The 19,465-nt window shown below is 38.9% G+C and overlaps 1 protein-coding gene across 2 annotated transcripts; it reads right to left on the bottom strand.

The window, feature by feature from the left end:
- Positions 1-1,015: 1,015 nt before the first annotated feature.
- Positions 1,016-19,071, bottom strand: PLK4 (polo like kinase 4). 2 transcript variants are annotated; one of them, XM_068403808.1, is made up of 16 exons: positions 19,036-19,071; positions 18,013-18,108; positions 17,150-17,245; positions 16,942-17,056; positions 13,923-14,955; positions 11,794-11,894; positions 9,799-10,175; positions 8,798-8,902; positions 8,298-8,400; positions 7,329-7,478; positions 6,267-6,397; positions 5,375-5,466; positions 4,851-4,992; positions 2,988-3,125; positions 1,964-2,070; positions 1,016-1,214 (listed from the first exon to the last, which is right to left on the bottom strand). In XM_068403808.1, exons 1-16 carry the CDS (start codon positions 19,063-19,065, stop codon positions 1,115-1,117), a joined length of 2,916 nt encoding a protein of 971 aa, XP_068259909.1. In that variant the 5' UTR covers positions 19,066-19,071; the 3' UTR covers positions 1,016-1,114. The 2 variants fall into 2 exon arrangements, with proteins under 2 accessions (XP_068259909.1, XP_068259908.1); XM_068403807.1 differs by lacking the exon at positions 19,036-19,071 and adding an exon at positions 18,264-18,329.
- Positions 19,072-19,465: the final 394 nt, after the last annotated feature.

Genomic DNA, 19,465 nt, shown 5'->3' on the forward strand with positions numbered 1-19,465 from the left:
GAGCTGTGTTGGAAAATCTCTTTCCTGAGGGTCTTAGAGCTCAGTTTATGGTGCCTAGACCAAATGTGCAAGCTGCCTTCAGCTCCTCTGAACCTCTCCCTCCTCCCCCCCACTGATATCTTTTTGCATCTCTATCTGCCACTCAACTTAGGTCAGAGAAAGGCTTTATGAAGAAGGGTGAGTATTTATTTAGGTGTGAATATAAATAAACACCATCAGAAGCAAAATGCTTATAACAAATGGAAGTAGCATTAACAGTAACTTTTTTTTAAGCGTGATGCAGAATGTGTCAGACAAGGTAAAAGTATCTAAAGTTAATAAATTCCTATAAAGTAAGAACCTGAGTCTGTTACTACAGTTCACTTTCCTATAAATGTGCTCCTGGTTTTGGTCAGCAGTAGGCCAGAGGTAAAATACTGAATACAGAAACCCCAGTGCAATTTTTCAGTTCAGCAAGTTAGCTGTTTCTCCCCAAGCTTCACCCAGCCCTCAACTACCAACAGATGATGCTTTAACATATCAGATCAGCTCCTGTTATAAATCGAGCTTAATACTTAGAGGAAAGGGCTCTCAATAAACCATCACTTGAACATGAAACAAATAAATAGATCTGGACCATTACCACTGCATTTATTTTTTTTTTTTTTATAAAATGCTTGTGCAGGGAAGTTAAAGCTGCTGCTACAAAAAATAAAAACAGTTATAAAACATATACATATTTACATATATTACTTGTAAGACATAAAAATATACGTTATTTACAAATACACTTCAACAGCACAGATGCATTTTCCTTGATTGTTGGCACTGAGTAAGCAGTGGGGGAAGAAAAAACACACAACAGATTCAGATTATTTCCCAAAAGTTGATGCTATCTAGCACAAAGTTGCTCAAAGTTTGCTTGAGCAAGTTTATCCATCATTTTGAGGAAAAACATGTTTTGTATGATAGTTTACAAGCAATTTGCTACACAGAGCAACCCTTCCCCTTCCTAATTTTTTACCAGCTTTTGGAAGAATTTCTGCATAAGCAGAGTAAGACCAGTCACTTCACTTGAAAGTCAGTGAGTGAGTTTATGAAGCTCTTGTGTCCTGGCACCTGCTTTTTGCTTTAATCAGTGGGGACCAGCTGGATTGGTAAACATCACAAGAATAGAAGACAGACAGTGCAGCTTCTCTTTGATGTATTCTGGCAACTTATCGTTTTCACCATACCTAGAAAGGCAAGTAAGCACAGAAAAATTTAGATGATTGAAATAATTTGTTTTAATTCAGGACAGCATAATTATTTCAAAACTTGCCTGTAAATAGGCAAACCACTAAGTCACGTAGATTTTGAGTCTATCCAGACACATTAATTGGAGCTTGATGGCTTATATCTAGGCCCCCTTCCCTGTGTGTATTTAACTGAAAAAAAAGTGTTTGTTTAGATCTTTTCTTAATCTGAATGTTTAAAGCTGCAATAATATCTGAACAGACTATATTACTGTCTCCAACTTTGCACAGAGGAAGCATGTTACTGAGTGGCTATATTTGTATGGGAAGTGCCCAGTGTCTTAAAAGATATGCAAAACTTCACCTGAGCATTTCAGGTCTATGCATCAATGTTGACATGCTATCTCCCTAATCTAGCAGTAACTTGGAAAAAAAACCCAACACACATTAAAACCTTACTTTTTCTCCCCCTCCCTCTTTTAAATACTATCCATGAATAGTGGCTATATTGTGGAGACCAAGTAGATGCATTCCCAGCTTTTTTTATTCGTTATCCAGAGTTCAGTGAAAGCTATAGGTGTTTCTCTTTATTTATTAAGCTTATATAAATTAATCAATGGAAAAGTGACTGAAAAGCTAAGTTTTAATATTTACAACCAAAATGAATAGCAGCTATGAAGTTTACCTTATGTATAACAGCCTTGCAGTGACAGTAAATTGAACTATTTTTACAGCAGTGATAGACTCACCTAGTTGTCTGGCCATCTGGAGATGTGTAAGTGATAGAAGAAACACCTGCTTGGGCTACCAGCTGGGATCCATCATTAAACTGAACCCATACTGCTCCACTGGTCAGCTAACAAGAGAAGTTGCATTATGGTTTGAAGACATAAAATACAAGATTACCTACCTAGAATTTTTCTCATAATTGAAGCTGAAAGTTTTTCAGAATTGCTGAAGTGACTTAGGTATCTTGGTCAGTCTTTTAAAGATAAAGATTGCATGTATACTACTTTGGCATAAGTAGTCTCATGCAGTTTCAAGTATCAGACTTGCTAAGGTTTCAGTTACTCAGCTTTAGTCCTCCTTTTCAGTGGGAGTTAAGTAAAGAAGTATCTTTAGCTTAACCACTCCTAAAGAAATTTTCAATAGGACCAAACATAAAATAGAAGGCCTATTTGTGAGAGTTTACAGCTATATACATTTTAAATTTTATATATATAAAGCAAAAATTTTCTGTTAGAACAAGAAGCTTACTTCATCTGGATTGCAGAGAACCAGTTTTTACATCTAAAGCTGGTCCCACAGAAAAGCAGGAAAAATTTCTCTATAAGGAAACAGCGTTTCCTGTTGTATAGGCAGATTCATTCTTCTTGTACAGATCTGGTACATATCTGTTAAAAACACTTTGTCATGACACCTTTACACCTACATCAGTGAACAGACAAGTTTAAACAGCTTCAGTTTTTCACTAGAGTCAAATTAAAATGACAGAAGACACTGCAATAGGCAATAACCACCACAGGAAAATTGTAATAAATGAAACTGAAATACTGAACTGTTATTTTGGCGTCTTCTATGTATGTAGTTCACCGTGGTACTTACTTGGAAGGATCTTTCCACATACCAATTTTCAGATTTAAACTGTAGCAGAGCACAACTGAATGTATTCCTCACTAATCAAGTTTAAAGTTAATGACTTAAAAATAGGTATCTCAAGTTTAACAGGAAAAAAGACCAGACTTCCTTTCTTTATCAGTATTCATTTCTCACCTGAGAAGCCCAACCAACATTTTTCACAAAGACAGATTTTAAAAGTTGGGCTGAATTTGGACTGCATTCCGTTTGATGAACAGAGGAGCACGTAGTTTCAGTGTTAGTCATAAATGTAGGTTTTTCACACGACACCACCTAAAACCCAGAAATCCAGAGTATTAGCAGCCTTAGTATTAATCCAACTGATTAGGTACCAACTGTAGTGGTCAATTACCACCTGTTTTAATTTTTTCATATATACAGATAGATTTAGCTTACATGCTTCATTTGACAGCATTACATTATAAAAACCCCACAGGATTTCCTAAGAGACTCTCAGCATTATGACAGTTTTTCTACCACTTCCCTCACAAAGGAATCACTTTCCCTAAGCAGACTTTCTACTTAAACACCATTTTTCCTTATTGGACTGTCAGACAACCCTGTCCATCTTCAGGAAAAATGTTCAGCACGTGTGAGATTATAAAATAGCCCTTATTCGGATGACCACTTGGCCAATATTTTACAAAAGAATGGACATTACCATTAGTTGGAAACGAGAATATTAAACATTAATAGAAGAGTTCTGCAGCACATACAGAGTCCATTGTAGGTTTAGAGAGACAAAAGTGATGAATTAAGAATAACAGAGGATCAAACACTGGAGGCCTTTAGGACAACACCCACAACTACTGTCTAGGATGAACACATCTGCTTCTATAGAAGTTCTACTACTCAGATACCTCCTCCCATAGTCACAGAGATGAGGTGGCGTGCCTAGCAGTATTTAAGATTCAGGGTTCAGTGAAAAGATGCAAGTCAGGGGATGTCTCTGAAATAGGAGAGCTTGGCGAGCAAAGAGATCAGGATCCAGATTATTACAGGAACCTGAAAGGAACAACAAGCTGTACCTCAGGATATACAGATCTAGTTCAAGTACACAGATACTTATAAAAAGGGTCAAGAGTAACATGGAAAGGCAACAACCAGCTATTGTGTTATTCTGCTTAGCAATACATACTTCAGAAGAGAAAGCAAACAATACAAGTGTTACAGAGACCTAAGTGTTTGCTATATGGCAAACAAAGAATGAGTTTGAATGCTGAACCCTCAAGTTAGAACTCTGGTGATGGGTAACCTTAAGTCAGTGTAAAAATCAACACTAGTACTGAAGCCCAAAGGGATTTTTGTTGTCAAGTTCATTTCAGTCACGCAAAGTCTGGCAGATGCTGCACTAAGGACATGCACTACACAATCAAAAGAACAGAGATGCAGACCCACTTAAATTCAACAAAGTTAAGATGATGCAAACTCAGTGTGCCAAGACCCCAGTATAATTCAGTCAGCTGGGGAAGTTGTATCAGGGCCAAGATACAGCAACTGAAGCTTGATGGGTCTTTTAAACAAACTAAATGAAATTGCACACAAAGCCTTGGTGGCTATACATATAAATATATTTACATTTACACTTTTTTTTTTTTTTTTTTTTTACACACACTAACACTTGATTACTTCAGAACAGTAGCCTCAAGTGCTAATATCCTTTGTGACTACCATTTGATATACAGGCCTGAGGGCACATCAGAGCTCTCCAAAACAAATTGAAGACTGTGCCATATAATGTAAGTAAGCAATTTTCAAACTATGTTCCCAGGAGGCATTTGTGGTAAAGTTTTGGAGGATTTTGACTTTTCAGATAGTCTTAAATCCAGATATCAAAAGTTACTTGAAATCAAAGTTAACATTTCTGGTCAATATGCTCACAAATGGCTAATAAAAGCTTATGTCCATACAAATGTTAATTCCAGTAGTTCAATTAAAACAGCAATATTTGAATTCCTACTGGACAGCAGTCACCACTGTATGTTCTTGTGTACTTACAGAAGGAGTACAGTTTGGAGCTTGAACTGGAGTAGGACTGGCAGCTATATTTCTATCCAGCACCATAACTTCTTTTGAACAGTTTGTATTGTCCAGCAATGGAGGTGCTACAGCCTGTGGCGATTCAGTATTGCCAGGTTTTCTGGAAAAATAATGAGACAAAGTAGGAAAAGGTCTGTCCAAAAAAGGACTAAAGAAACAAGTGAGGAGACTTAGCTTTTCCTTCACTTTACCATGGACTGTACAAAGCACTTGATAGCACTAGTCTTCTGCAGAACTGGTTTTACACATGCTAATTGTTAGCCTGGTTTAGTCTAAATCCACAAGTGTATGTTGTCCTAGTATCAAAGGAAGCTTTCCAGGTCCAAAATAAGGTGTTCATACATGCTATCAAGTTAATATTTAATCTTGCTAATGATTATGAGCCTCTATTAAGCAACACTGACTTCTGCAAACATTAGGTGCCTAAGGATGCTTAGTGGAAATATTCAAATGCATAAGTGTTGTCAAGTGAAAGATACTACCTTCCAACAATTATTGGAAAAAACGGCACACTTTCACTCCTTTTTTCTTCTTCCAAAATAGCAGATTCCAGTGCAAGGCATATACGATGTCCCTGGAATTGAAAGGAGCTTGTTTAAGTTTTTGAGAACAGTTTATAACTATTTCATACATGTTTAATGTGGCAGGTGAGCCTACACAAGGAAATGCTTTTTTCAGTGGTACCAAGTATCGATAATACCTGCAGTCATGTACCATGGAGGCGATTCAAAAAGCTATACTACAGCAAGACTTCCTCCTAACTTCAGCACATCTAGAATTATGCTCTTAATCATCACATCTCCTACCCTTTTAGCAGGACTAGATGACCCCTGAATTCTATTCCAGAAAATAACACAACAGAAGGAAGACCAAATAGGAAATTCATACTGTATTTTTACCATTTCCTAAGCTCACAGACAAAAAATTACTGTTGTGACTGCTAATTGGGTGACATGAAACAAGAGATGGAAAGCACAGCAGGAAAGGCCAGTTAAACATCTGGCAGGTTTTTGTTTGTTTCTTTCTGGGGATTGTTTTTTTTGTGGTTTTTGTTTGTTTTGTTGGTTTTGTTTTGGTTGGTTTTGTTTTTTAAACTTGAATAAAGCAGCTTCATCTGTTCTGTTTAATCCTTTCACTAGACAGGCAAACCTGCTTTACACACTAGTAAGAATTTCTTCTAACAGTCATCATTTTAAGGCATTGTTACTGTTACCTCTACACTGATATGTGCTCTTGCAAAAAACACTTTATCATCCTTCCTTATTAGTGTAATGAAAAGTATTTAAAACAACATTAGAAGCACATTTGTGAAAGAGAAACTGAATTTTCAGAAGGTTGCTTTGCACTGGAAAAGGTCTGTATAAAACAGTTTACCTCATTTGCATGATCCATATAAACTTGTATTTCCTTCTTCAAACCTGCTTCGTTTTCTCCTTTCAAAGTGAAGGATTTCCCTGATTTTTCAATCACACGAGTTATACCAGCTGTCTTGTGTATCTTTGCTCCTGTAAAAAATGTAAAAGTTTCTCGTGTGAATTGTATAAAATGGTAGTATCTATAAAATACAGATTTCTGCCATTACATTCTACCCTACTGAAGTGTATCTCACCGACTGAATTACTGCAAGAATAAAACCACTCCTGCATGAACTCTATGTCTAGCAGAAATAAAAAGCTACTTAAATGGAGACCATGATGTTAACAGAATAACCTCTATGGCCAAAGATCACTACTTAAATGGGCTGAATAATGCATTTATTACATATTTGAAGAACTATCTCTCTAAACAATCCGAGACAAAATTAACATCTCTAACAGTATTGCCAAATATTGGTTAAGTAGGCTCTATTAGTATTGGAATACTGTTTTTAAAAAAAGATACCCATTCTTTCAACAGCAATTCCACACTGAATCACAGAGCTGTTAAGTCATCTTTTTTTGTCATAAATTCTGTTGGGGTATATCTATGCATGTGGCAAATCAAGCTAGTTGACAGTAGACCACAGCAAGAAACCAACTGTCGGTGCAGTCTAGTTTGTGAAGGGTAGAGTTGGAAAAGGCAGCCAGTTGCTTTCCCCAGTGAGTGTTCTCAGTAATACTATTACCTGGGTTAACAATGGAAAGCGTGGAGTAGGGACGCACCTTTCACTAAGCAAGTTTACTATCAAATGTAGATGCGAAGAAGAACTCAGGAATAAAAACAAGGCGTAATTTAAACAACACTTTTGGAACATGTACTCCCTGAAGATATCAGTAAGGAACTAATGAATAATAAACTTATCTGCAAGTGCTAGAATAAAGTCAGAGTGGCAAAAAAAAAAAGTTTCCAGCACTTTCTTCAACCTGAAGTGTTCATTGTTTAGCATTTGGCAATATTTTAGTGCAGCTTTAAGAACATGATATAACTATTTGCATAATTGCAAAAATGAATACATACCATCATAAAAACAAATTTCAACATCTGCAGTAGGTGAGTTTTCCATCAACATGCACTTGGCATATCTTGTGTAGAACGTAACTTTGGGGGTTTTTGTTCTTACCAACTGCACAAACTTGGCTGCATACTGGTATTTTTTCCAGTACTTTTCTAAAAAAAAGAAAATTTAAAAACTTTTATCAAAAAGTCATCAGATTAAAGACTGTGCACCAGCTTGGAGAGAAGTAATCTAAAATATGTATTTGATAGCTGAAGGTTGTGAGAAATATTTAAGTACTTTACAGAAGTATGTTCAAAGAAACTGACCTATTTCCACCAACTTTTAGAGAAGTGTGCATCTTCAATAGGTTCACTTGAATAGCTTCAATTAACATAGTTCAGAAGCTTAACAACATAGTTAAGTGCTGCATATACCATTGAACTAGATATCATGGTCCAGCCGGCTTCTGGGCTTGAGGTAAAACCTGTCTTTGATCTCTAATTAGCAGAGAAGTCTGCTTGTCTCTTAAAAACTTATAGTTACCTTATATTTGTTCTTCAGCTGTCTACATTAAATACTCTGTCAATGCTTTCAAATATATATTTTTCCCCTTTCTCCCCAAGTTATGAGTATTAGGAAGCACAAAGTAAAGTTGCTGTTTTAAAAATGACTGGATATTTCTTCCACTCATATTTAAACAGCTTCCAATATGGTGAGAAGGTTATGAAAGCTTTAATTTTAGCACACTACATTGTAATGGGGTGACTCCTTATAAATTCCATACAAAATGAATTAAAACCTGGGGCTTTACACATTCTTGTGAAGTTTCAAAATAGTTTACAGTTAAACTGTAGTTTGAATCATATTCTGAAAGGAGTTTTATCTTCACAATTATCTGAAAAGTAGCAGCTAAAAGCTAAAAAGTCTCAAACAAGATTCCCTTAAAAATCAGATTAATCATCATAATTTTAAAATAAATTTCAGGTTACCTGGCAAGCTGTCAAAATTATACACACAGACACCTTCAGGAGGAGCAGGAGGTCTGTCATGAAGAAGGAAACCTCTTCCTTCATTTGGATGATAAACTGCAATCTGCAAAAAAGGGAAAAAAAAAAATGTGTTTACAGTTGCAACTTACTACAGCACTCCCTACTTTTACCAGGTATGGAAAAAAGTCACAGTTTAATTAATTATCATAATTTACCATGAATGCTCTATTCCTCTAAGTAACTATTTAACTGCAGAAGTTTTTCAACAATACTTCACCTATTCTAAAAGTCAAGTCCAATTTTGCTCTGAAATAATTGCTTGCTACCAGTATTTTTATGGCTGTACTATGGAGGGGGGAAAAAAGGAGTTTACAGCTGTGATACATAAACATTGTATCTCCAAACAAATAATCACTTAAATGAAAAGAAAAAAAACCTCTGAAAGAACAGAATACTCTCAGCCCTTTATACAGCAGTGAAGAAATTGAAAACATACTCACCATATTTCCATCACAAGATATTCTGAGAACTTCTTTCACAAGTTCTTGTGAATGGTGTTCTTTTAGAAACTCCATACACACTTCCCCAGTATCCAGAATGCTAACCTAAAATATATTAAATATACTAGTTAAACAAAAATATCTTTACTTTCTGGAAAGATAATATATTATTTCTTTCCACAAATGCTTTAAAAAAATGGTTTTCTTCCTCAAATGCACTGCAAACTTATAAATGCTTCTTAGAGTAACTTTTACTATTAGTGCTATTAAAACAGAACACTTCAACATGACTGAAGGTTATAAGCCTGGTCAGTGAGGGTGTGGCTTCTTAAGTGACAAATCAAACAAAGACAGGTCAGCTCTATTATGTTCTTTTTTAAAAAATAAATTGGGGGGCGGGAAGAAACACTACAGGATGAGCAAGACTATAAGAAATGGAACAAAAGGCAAACGGGTGATACCAGGAACAAACCAACCAGAAAATTTATGTGATCAGTAAGGATTAATGGAATTTGTTTTGCTTTCCCACCCACAAGACAGGCAAAAAGCAGCACTATAGGAAAAAGGTTCAAGTTTTAACTTGAGAGCAAGACTGTTTTAATTTCTAATGCAGTTATTTATCTGTAAAAGTGCTTGATATGTTTGACTTCATTAAAATCTTAAACAGCTAAGCAGTACAGAGTTTTAGAACTGTAGGAAGTATATATGCACTTAATAGTTGTCACATCTACCTACAGTTTCTTTGCTTGTAAGCTAAAGGCAATGCCATGTCACTATTTGCAGGAAGTGACCACAAGTATTCCATATACAAAAACTAAGATGCACTTAATGAATTTAATGAATTTTTAGAAACTAAGTTACTAATATAACTTTAAATTATTATAGATTAAGTTTTCGGAAAAAAAAAAAAAAAATGCTTTTAGTTTACCAAGTGATTTTTAAGAGACAGTCATGCTATGTTTAATACTTAAGTTGTTTCCTTTTTAAGAGCGGATACGTACCACTGCATTTTTTGTTTTTTGCCTGATCGGTTTTAGCCTGTGAGCGTTGAGAGGTGGTATTATACTTCGCAGTGTAGGTTTCTGATGTGCTGGTGGTTCTTTGCCCCATGTCTGGTTTTGTTCTGAGGTTGACCAAAGGGCACATGTAGAAGGTGATGGTTGAATTTTCTCAGATTTGCAGAGAACTCCAGGAATGTATTGCTTTGGGTTTCTCTGGTTTAAAGAATGCAGACAATCGACGGATGCATCATGATCCCTTATATCTTTTAAGGTGTTCCATGCATTTCTTGATATATCTTGCTGCACATCCACATGATACCGAAAACCTCCATGTGCATTACTGTCACCAGTTAGGTCTGCAGGTGGTCTCAGTGGAACTGAAAGCATCATAAAGGTACATTGTAGATTCAAGGAGTCACAGTCAGAAAAAAAAATGCTAGTATGGTTTTAAAAGCTTTTCAAAATATCATCTTAGAAGGCTTAAGTGGACAATGGGATTTCTTTAATCCTCAGTCCCAATCATTAGGCTATGACTTTAATACCAATGAATACCAGTGCTAACAAAAGTCCAGTGCTACTTAAAATAAACTGTTACTAGATTTCAGTTATGATGGCCTTCAGTCTTAAGATATCAAACCATTTTGTAAAACCATTTATAAACAAAATACTAAGATTTCAAATAGATACTTAAACAAGAATTTGTTTACAAGAATTAATCTGTTGAAACACAGTTTACTTGCCATTCAGATAACCATTAGTATCAAGTTTCATTTAAGTTTCAGCTTATCTAACTAGTGTTTTAGCATCAGCCAGAGGTTTTAGTACTCAAGATGTTAAATGCATACTCCAAACCCCTTGTTTTATTTCCAGTCACTTGTTAAAAGACAAAAACCTGCATTTGTATTTAAACTTCCTGTAACTGCTTCCCTAGTTTTGATATTTAAGCCCTTGATCAACCTCACCCACACAAGTATGGCACTCCTCCTGCCATGCTGCAGAACAGTTGAGAAGGGATGAAAAAATAAATAGGATTATTCAGACCATATGTCATATGATTCCAATTCCCTGTAGACAGGAAGGGAAGGAGTCCAGTAACACCAAAACAAAACAGGCCAGAATGGATTTGTGATTTAGTTTTATGATTAAATTACATTATTTGCAAATGATGTAACATGATGCATGACAAAGAACACCTCCTTCCCTCCTGTGTCTTTTGTCCTTTCCTCCTCCCCTCCTTCTGCAGCCTCATTATCTTTCTCATTCACTGAGGTCCCATTTTCTCTTAAGGCACATTTGCATGACTAAATTAACAGGGCTTTTGAGTCACCTGCCAATCTTTTGTCACATATTTATGCTTAAACATTTCAGGTCACAACTGAATAATTATGGCAGGTTCTAGAATTGTGTTTTCCTCTTTTTTTTTTTTTTTTGCTAAATACTAAAAGAAGAGAATGGCCTCATTTTAGGAAGCTAAGTATTCAAATTCAATGTACAATTTCTTCACTCTTATGAAGAGAGTTACATACAGTTCATTATACCAACTCAACAGCTTAAGAGGAACACTAACTACAAAACCTTCTGAAATTAATTCCTCCTTCAAGAAACTAAAATGTTACAGCTTAGTCCAAAAGAGAAAACAAAACAATGTTTTCAATGGTCTATTTCATGCTTAAGAATGATTCTACAGATTAGTGATGCTGGAAATCATTTTGCCTATTTCAATAACTGTGTCAATTTTTTGCAGTGACAAGTCAGTTTAGGGTCTTCCCATGCTTTTCATTCAGAATAAAAACCTCTGCCTGCAGAAGTCTCTGTTAACTTCCAATCGCTGGTATTTCGGATGCCAGCATTATACTCTGATATCAGTTACTTGGCCATACAGATGTCCCTTCTGTCAGAAGTTTAAAGAAATAAAATACAGGAAAATGCACAGTAACTGTTACAAGTCACTACTCCAACTTGAGTGCAAAACTATACAACTGATTAGTAACACACCATTTGTTTGCATGCTTCCAAGCCACTGCTGCATTGTTTCAGCCTGGGACTTGTGCTCTAACAAACCAACCTGGGGCTTCATTGGGCAGAGATAATTTGAGCTGCAAAATAAAAAGTTACACATGTAATCAAGATTACATCAAAGACACTTGGCACAACAAATTTATAATGTTACAGCTGCAGAAACCACAACACTTGCAGAAGATTTAACAGCTGCATTTTGCAGCTCTAGACAGCATAGAACATGCTTTTTTTTTCATGGGGAATGTTCATTGAGTAAAGCATAAAAAATGAAATACTGTTTCCAAATGGAATGAAAAGTTATTACTAATTTTTAGCAGAAATTTAAGCCTGTTAGCACTCACTAGTAGACTCTTGGAACTGACATATATGAACAAAAAAGAGCCATTGATAATGCTGCAGGCAGTGGCTGGTCTTACATCTAGTTCTTAACTCACAGTATAGAAAACAACCTCAGAGAAGACTCAGGGATGATGCCCATGACCCCAGTGGATCTCAATACGCAGCTGAAATATGTAGGCAATCACCTAAAATAATTTGAGTTTATATAAAATAATAAATACCAAAGATTATAATTATTTTTACCAGCTTTTTAGACAATGACGTATATGTAGTCACAGGTGAACTCAATCTACAATCCATACATTGAAGAATAAAAAATACACACAAAACCAGTTACTGCAGAATCACTGATCTGTTGTAAATTCACACTAAGCTCCTGTGAGGTTTTCTGTCTCCATAGCCTGTACCTGTCTGTACTTTCTTTTTGCAATGATCACTACTTTAGCATCGGGAAGGACTCAGTTATCACCAAAAAAAAAAAAACCACACCACAGAATATAAGCATCTAATTTAGGTCTTAGAACTTTGCATTTAAGATTGCTGTGCAGGCTAACTACAGATGTAAGAGGCTCTCCTATAATCAACCATGTAAAAGAAGTAGTAGCCATTCACTTAATGCCCACACTCATATTAATATTTTGTCACATTTACATTCAGCATGTCATTATGAAGTCATGGGGAATACAAGTAAGCATTATGTTAATATTTGCATAAACAATTTCTTTTTTGATTCATCAAACATTTCTCAAATTAGAAAGAATGCACATGCCCATTGAATTTGCTGAACAGAGGCTTATGTCAAACACTTTTGCATAGTCAAGAAAAACCTCTTACTCTTCTTACTTTTTCTATGGGGCAAAGTGCTCATTTGCATTTTCCCTGAACTGATTTGCAAAAAAGAAAAACACAAGAAACCATCACACAAAGTTGCCGCTCTTAATATGGAGACAAATGCACGAACCGAGATAGGCAGTAGTCCTTATACTAAAACAGGAAAGCGTTCTCTGATATTCTGCTGATGGAAAAAACAGCATCGACATATGAGCATAGACAAAGTTTATCACAAAGAAGGGCTCTTGTTGCATAGCAGTGCCCAGAAGGCAAAGATGAGGCCTCCAACAACACAGAAAACATCCTAGCATCACTTGTAGATTTGACACCAGAGCTGGTTTGTATCAGCTGAGGAAGTTCATCAATGTATAGAAAGAAAGTCCATGAATGTACAGAAAGAAGCCAGGATTTTCACCCAGAAACTACACCTAAGGACAGAACTAAGTTTCAGATAGTTATCTTTGAGTGTTATTTTCCTTTCTGTTACACCAGTTTCATAATCCATCACCTAATCTTGTACTTAATTTGGTTCTTTTCCTTTACCAAAGACATTGGTAGTCACACTCTGAATGCCTTCTACCCTAGTCCGTGTCTCTTCTACAAAGAAGTAGCAAGGCTCTCTACTACAATTACTGTGGGGAAAGAAATGCTCAACTTGCTGCACATGGAAATAAGTCAATAATCGATTATTACCAGGATAAATAAAAGCTACAATCTAGCTAGCTGATATGCTGCATCTATGAACTTTAAGCTAGGGAAGGTGAGGAGGTAAACCTCTACATAGCAACAGCATCAACTATCACCCTCTCCTATTTGACAGTCAAGCTACAAGCATAGAGACGTTGGGCACTTACTACAGCCTAGTTACAGGAAAAATCATGCATTTAACATATAAGGCAGATCTAAATTTCATCTTAATAAAAACTGATTCTTACTGTGGTTGATCCTTTACAGGTGGAGATACTTGCCCTTCAAAAGAACCAGAACTACTAGAAGTCTTCTCCTTAAATATTTCTCCTATATCAGTATAGCTGTTAGCAGGTGAAAAGCATTCTGTATTTTCCCTTGTTCCTACTTTAGGCTTAGAAAGCAGTTCCATAGAGTGACATCTCTCAACAATATTCGATATGCCTTGAGCCTGACTACGGGACATGCCAGACCTATCTGAAGAGTGGGCTCTTCGGAGGTAGCGCGAATGCGGTCTCTCTTCAGCAAGTTGTGTGGTTCTTCCCCTGCCAATTAAGCCAATTTCTTTTCCCTGAATTCCCCACTGATGAAAAGAACCGCTTCCATCTACTGATAAAGTATTACTGGAATTCTTGGTTTTAGGAAAAAAAGTAATTTTATTTGGAAGTGGCTGTCCAACTAACAGCTTCTTCTTTTCCTTCAAGCAACCACTGGTACTGACACTGGAAGAGCCTGTGAAGGTTGTAGAGATGGTACCATTTCCACTGTCCATGGAATCTTCTGAAGTTCCCGAATCTTTACTCCGTGCAGAGCTACACCTGGACATAAAAGGATGATCCAACACCGAGGAAAGACTCAAACGATCTGCTGGATTTTTGCGAAGTAACCTATGTATGAGGTCTTGTGCCTCTCTTGATAAAAAGGCTGGCATTTCATAATCTGCTAATACTACTTTATTCAGTGTGTTCTTGACTGTGTCAGTGTCAAAAGGTGGCTTTCCAATAAGAAGAGTGTAAAACATGCAGCCCAAAGACCACACATCAGATTCAAGTCCATGTGGACTCCTTGTGGCTATCTCTGGAGAAATGTAATTTGGAGTTCCACACATGGTGTAATGCTTTTCATGCGGCATTTTCAGCTGAGTTGCTAGTCCAAAATCAGCAATCTTGACATTCATATTATTGGTGAGTAAGATATTAGAAAGGGTGAGGTCCCGGTGCAGTATTCCATGAGAATGAAGATACAGCATACCCGTGATGATTTGATGCAAGAAGTGTCGGGCTGTCAAAACACAAAACCAGATGTTTTAGTCATATAATTGCAATCATAGCTGTGAAAATAACTTTTTGAAGTCTGCTATTGGTCTTGCTTTTTTTTTTTTTTTTTTTTAAATAACAAGGATGTTACAAGGATGTTTGTGTCATGCTAATGAGATTGGAATTAACTTTTCTGCTGTTTCCTTTAAGCAATATGGCATCACTATGTTCTAACACAGTTCATAAAAAATGTTCTATAATACAGTAATCAGATTTGTTCCTGTGCTAACAGAATAATGTAAACAGGACTGGATGTATTTTCAATTGGCCTAAACTTTTTTAAATTAGATTTTTAATTATTTAAAAAGTTAAGTTGCTCCACACTTTCAGAAACAGCAAATACAAGAAATCAAGCAGTTTTACTATGTGCAGATTATAGAATATAGGAGACAATTTGGATTGTATTTGTTTTATCATTAGCAAACTGGCAAGGCTAGTAGTATTTCAGTTCCTCAAAAACTTCTAAGTTCACGATACTGGGATAGTCTTTCTGTTCTATTACATTAGAAATACGGGGAATATTCAAGAGTTTTAGCTTACAGCAGGAATAAACCTCATCCAGGCCAAACCAGCATCATTTATTATGATGTTGCAATTACAGTAATTTTAAGAATCATTCTTTCTAGAGCAAACATTTTACAATCCTCCTCCTTCTCTTAGCAGAGGGCAAAGACTGGTGAGTAACAAACATCAATAGAAACCACGACTCAAAAGGAAGAGACATCTTTATCCAGGTCAGTGGTTTATCAGCTTTTAGAACTCAGGTACCATCAGATGAACTCTTTTTGCTGGAGCAGGTAAGAGTTAAAAAGATGATGCCTCTATAGCAGCACCCCTTTAATCCAGTCCAGTGATCATCCAAAAAATCCATATCTATACTAGCTTCACAGAATTAGATTAGAAGCTGATAGAGAAGCAGGTAAACTGGAAGAAGTGTGCAAGAGATGACCAGCACGGTAAGTCTGGAAGCAGCAGAGGCAATAACCACTGAATCCAGATCAGCTAAACCAGAACAGCTTGTTTGGCTGTGCCCTCAAACATTATACACAGCAGCTTGCTTTGCTGTCTTTTTTTTTTTTTTTTGTTGAATCGTGCTGTTCTGGTTAGGCTTTCAGTGGTCTGTGTTCTAACTGATATCTTCTCTCAACTGTAAGAAAATGAAACATTAGTAAATTCATAAGCAAAATTCATCTTTTTTGCAAGACTTCTGCTTCAAAATACTATTCAAAAGAGTGACATAGCCAACTCAAAATGTTTTAGAATTACTCTGACAATGAACTCTCAAGGAATGACAGGATTTTCAGTGTTTTCCATAAGAAACAGAAGTAAAACCATAGTAGATTTTCTCCTCAGTTGCCAGTCCCACAAAAATTCTAGATGGATTGTCAAATTGGGTATTTCCTTGCTAACTCAGCCCTTCAGCAACACAGTTACCTGCATTATCTTCATTTCCACACACCTTGGAACACGGTGAAGATTTCCAACAATACTACATAAGGCAAACTATAATCTGGAAGGCTTTCTAACTGGTGACATGTAATACTGAGGTGAAGAGGTGCAACACAAAGAAAGCACATCTGTGGATGTGAAGCTGCCAGTTTTCCTCTGTGGAAATTCCCAGTCTTGACCTATACTTCAACTAATTATATGTACAAAGGTAAGCTCTACCTTCTATATGCCTCTACCTTCTAAGTTCACTATTTTTTTAAACCCCAAACAGCACAAACTACTGTAAAATGGCATAAACAGGAACAAAAGTATACAGAAATTCAAGTGAATGTATGTGTAATAGTAATTAATCTCTAGAGTATCACTTATCACAAGATTTTTAAGCTATAGAAATTGGTTCAGTGTGACAGCAGTTTTAGATATTCTCTCACTAGAATTAAATATTTATTGAGTAAGCCAAAATGTTAATGCAAAGAGCTACACAGAAAAAAAGATATCTCACCTTCTTCTTCCGAAAAGGGTTTCTTTCTGTTCTTTATGTATCTGCTCATTTCACCATTGTGACACATCTCAAGTATCAAGTACACATAGTTGCTATCTTCAAAGTAGTTATAAAGCTAAAACATAAAACAATGAAAAAAATGAAAATACATTTTGTAGACTGTACAGCAAGTCACATATACAGCCCTCTACAAAAACATGATTCTTACCTCAAGTATGGATGGATGCTTAAGCTGACAATGTATTTTCACCTCATTTTGAACCCTCTGTACCATTCCAACTTTGTGCATGGCTTTTTTATCTATCTGTAAATGGATCACAGAATATTTTTCAAGCACTGCAACATTGATTACGTACACATTAGTTTCAAGTGAACTCGACCTTTTAGATGTTCAATGCATGTTTGCCTGAAAACTTCTAAATATAAGCAAGTTTTCACATAGCTGAACCTACTACATGCTTTTAATGAACAAGTATTGAGAAATGGAGGAACATACACCTGTCTGAAAATAGACAAGTGTTAACATTTAAAATACTAACAGTAAGTAAAAAATTTTCTGAAATACTGAAGCAGAGAAACCCAATTCTGATTTTGCCAGATAGATATGCTAAATATAGTTAACATTAAAAAGGTGGCTAAATATAAGTATTATAGATTTTAAGTAAATCTGGCAAAACACCTGTGAGGTGTGAGTTTCCTTCACAAAGTTTGTCCTGGCAGTGAGGGAAATTTTTCAAGGCATTTTTGCCGGGACCTCTCCAGCCATATGGATTCTAAATGAAATTTTTGTGGTCACAAAGTTCTGAATTAGAATTATTTGGCTGATTGTCCACCCAACGTTGAATATTTGAGCCTAAGTTCTTTTAATAGCACTGTAAGCATTTCTATTAATTATTAATACAGTCTATTTGGTTGTACTGCATCTTTCAGGATTGCATCCTAATTTAAATATCGGTTACACACAAACAAGCAATCCAGGCATGAATGTTCAACCTCATAACCCCAACCTGTTGCGACCTGCCCTCGTTCAGTCTCTTGGAAGTCTGGGACTTCCTTGGCTGGTTGCCTTACCATTTTGATAGCCACTTCCAGACCGGTTTTCAGGGATACTGCTCTGTAGACCCCTGCGAAGGAGCCCTTCCCCAGGAGGTTCCCCACCTTGAAATCCTGCAACACAAACAAATCATCACCGTCAGCCCCAGCCCAGGCTTGGAAGCCTCTCTCCCGATGCAGAGCCCCCCCCCCCCCCCCAAGAGATGGGGGCCCCCACACCCCCGATGCCGGACTAACCCTCGGGTGCCCCCGGGGTGCCCGGGAGCTACCTGGACGGAACTCTCCGGGGCGCAGCGGCGGTTGGTGGCGGGGCCGCGCAGCACGCCCCACGGCATCGTCCTCCTCGCACGGCGGCCGGTTTGCACTGGCACAGACACCGGCGCTGCCCGGGGCGGCGCGGCGCGGCCACCTTCCCGCCGTCTTTCCCGCCGCTCCCGGGGGACAAGAAACACCCGCCCCCGGTTCCCGCTGCTATGGCAGCGGCTGGGGAAGGACCGCCGCGCAAACACAGAGCGCCTTGGGCTTTGCACAGCCCAGCTCGGTGGCAGCTCCCCGGGACTCCGCACGGGCCACCTGCCGCTCGCACAGGAGCCCAGGGAACACAGACCATGGCGGCGGGGGCGCTGCGCACCGGCGGAGCTGCGGCTCCGCCGCCGGGTGTCACCGCCCGGGGCGCCCCGCCCGGGCCGGGTACCCCCGCGGGTGGGGTAATACGGCTCGGCCCAGCAGCAGGTGGCGGGGGAGGGCGTCGAGCCCGGTTGGCTGAGGCCCTGCCCCCGCTCCGCCAGTGGCCCAGGCGTGAGGCGCCCGGGGGGCCCGGCCCGCCCCGCCCCAGCCCGCCGGGCCGCCGTGCTGTGGGGAGACGGCGAATGTGCGGGCGGGCCTGGGAGGAGCCGCGCTCGGCGCCCCGCCGGCCGCCTCCCACAAACAAGCCGCCGGGAGAGAGACGAGGCCCCGCCGGGCCTCTCCCCCCCACCGGCTCCGCGCCCCCGGCAAATGGCGGGGAGGTCCCGGCCAGCGGGAGGGGGCTGGGCTCCGCACCTCTATTTTCTCGCCGATGCAGGTCGCCATGGCGCCGACCGCTCTCCCCGGGTCCCGCTATGGATTCTCCTCAGGACTTCGGCCGCGGCTTCCCATCACGGCGCCCTCCGCCACCCGCCCCGGCCCAGGCCCGCTCGCTCCCGGGCCCGGCGGCCGCTCCCCTCCCCCGGCGCCTCCATTTTGAAAAATCGCGCCGTTACCTCCCTCACCCCGCCCCGCCCCAGGTCGAGGCTGCGTCTGACGCAATCGCGTCACGCAGAGGCGCCCGTGGCGCTCACGGTCGGGAATGGGAGACGCCGCGCATGCGCAGGACGGCGCGTGCCCGTCTCCCCTGCAGCCGTTACGGCGCATGCGCTGTTGGGCGCCTGGCGGTGGCGGGCTGAGGCGCGTCGTGAGCCCGGTGTGTCACCTCGGCTCGGTGGCTGGAAGA

The sequence above is a fragment of the Nyctibius grandis genome, chromosome 6, assembly GCF_013368605.1.
Source record: "Nyctibius grandis isolate bNycGra1 chromosome 6, bNycGra1.pri, whole genome shotgun sequence".
Taxonomy (NCBI): Eukaryota; Metazoa; Chordata; class Aves; order Nyctibiiformes; family Nyctibiidae; genus Nyctibius; species Nyctibius grandis.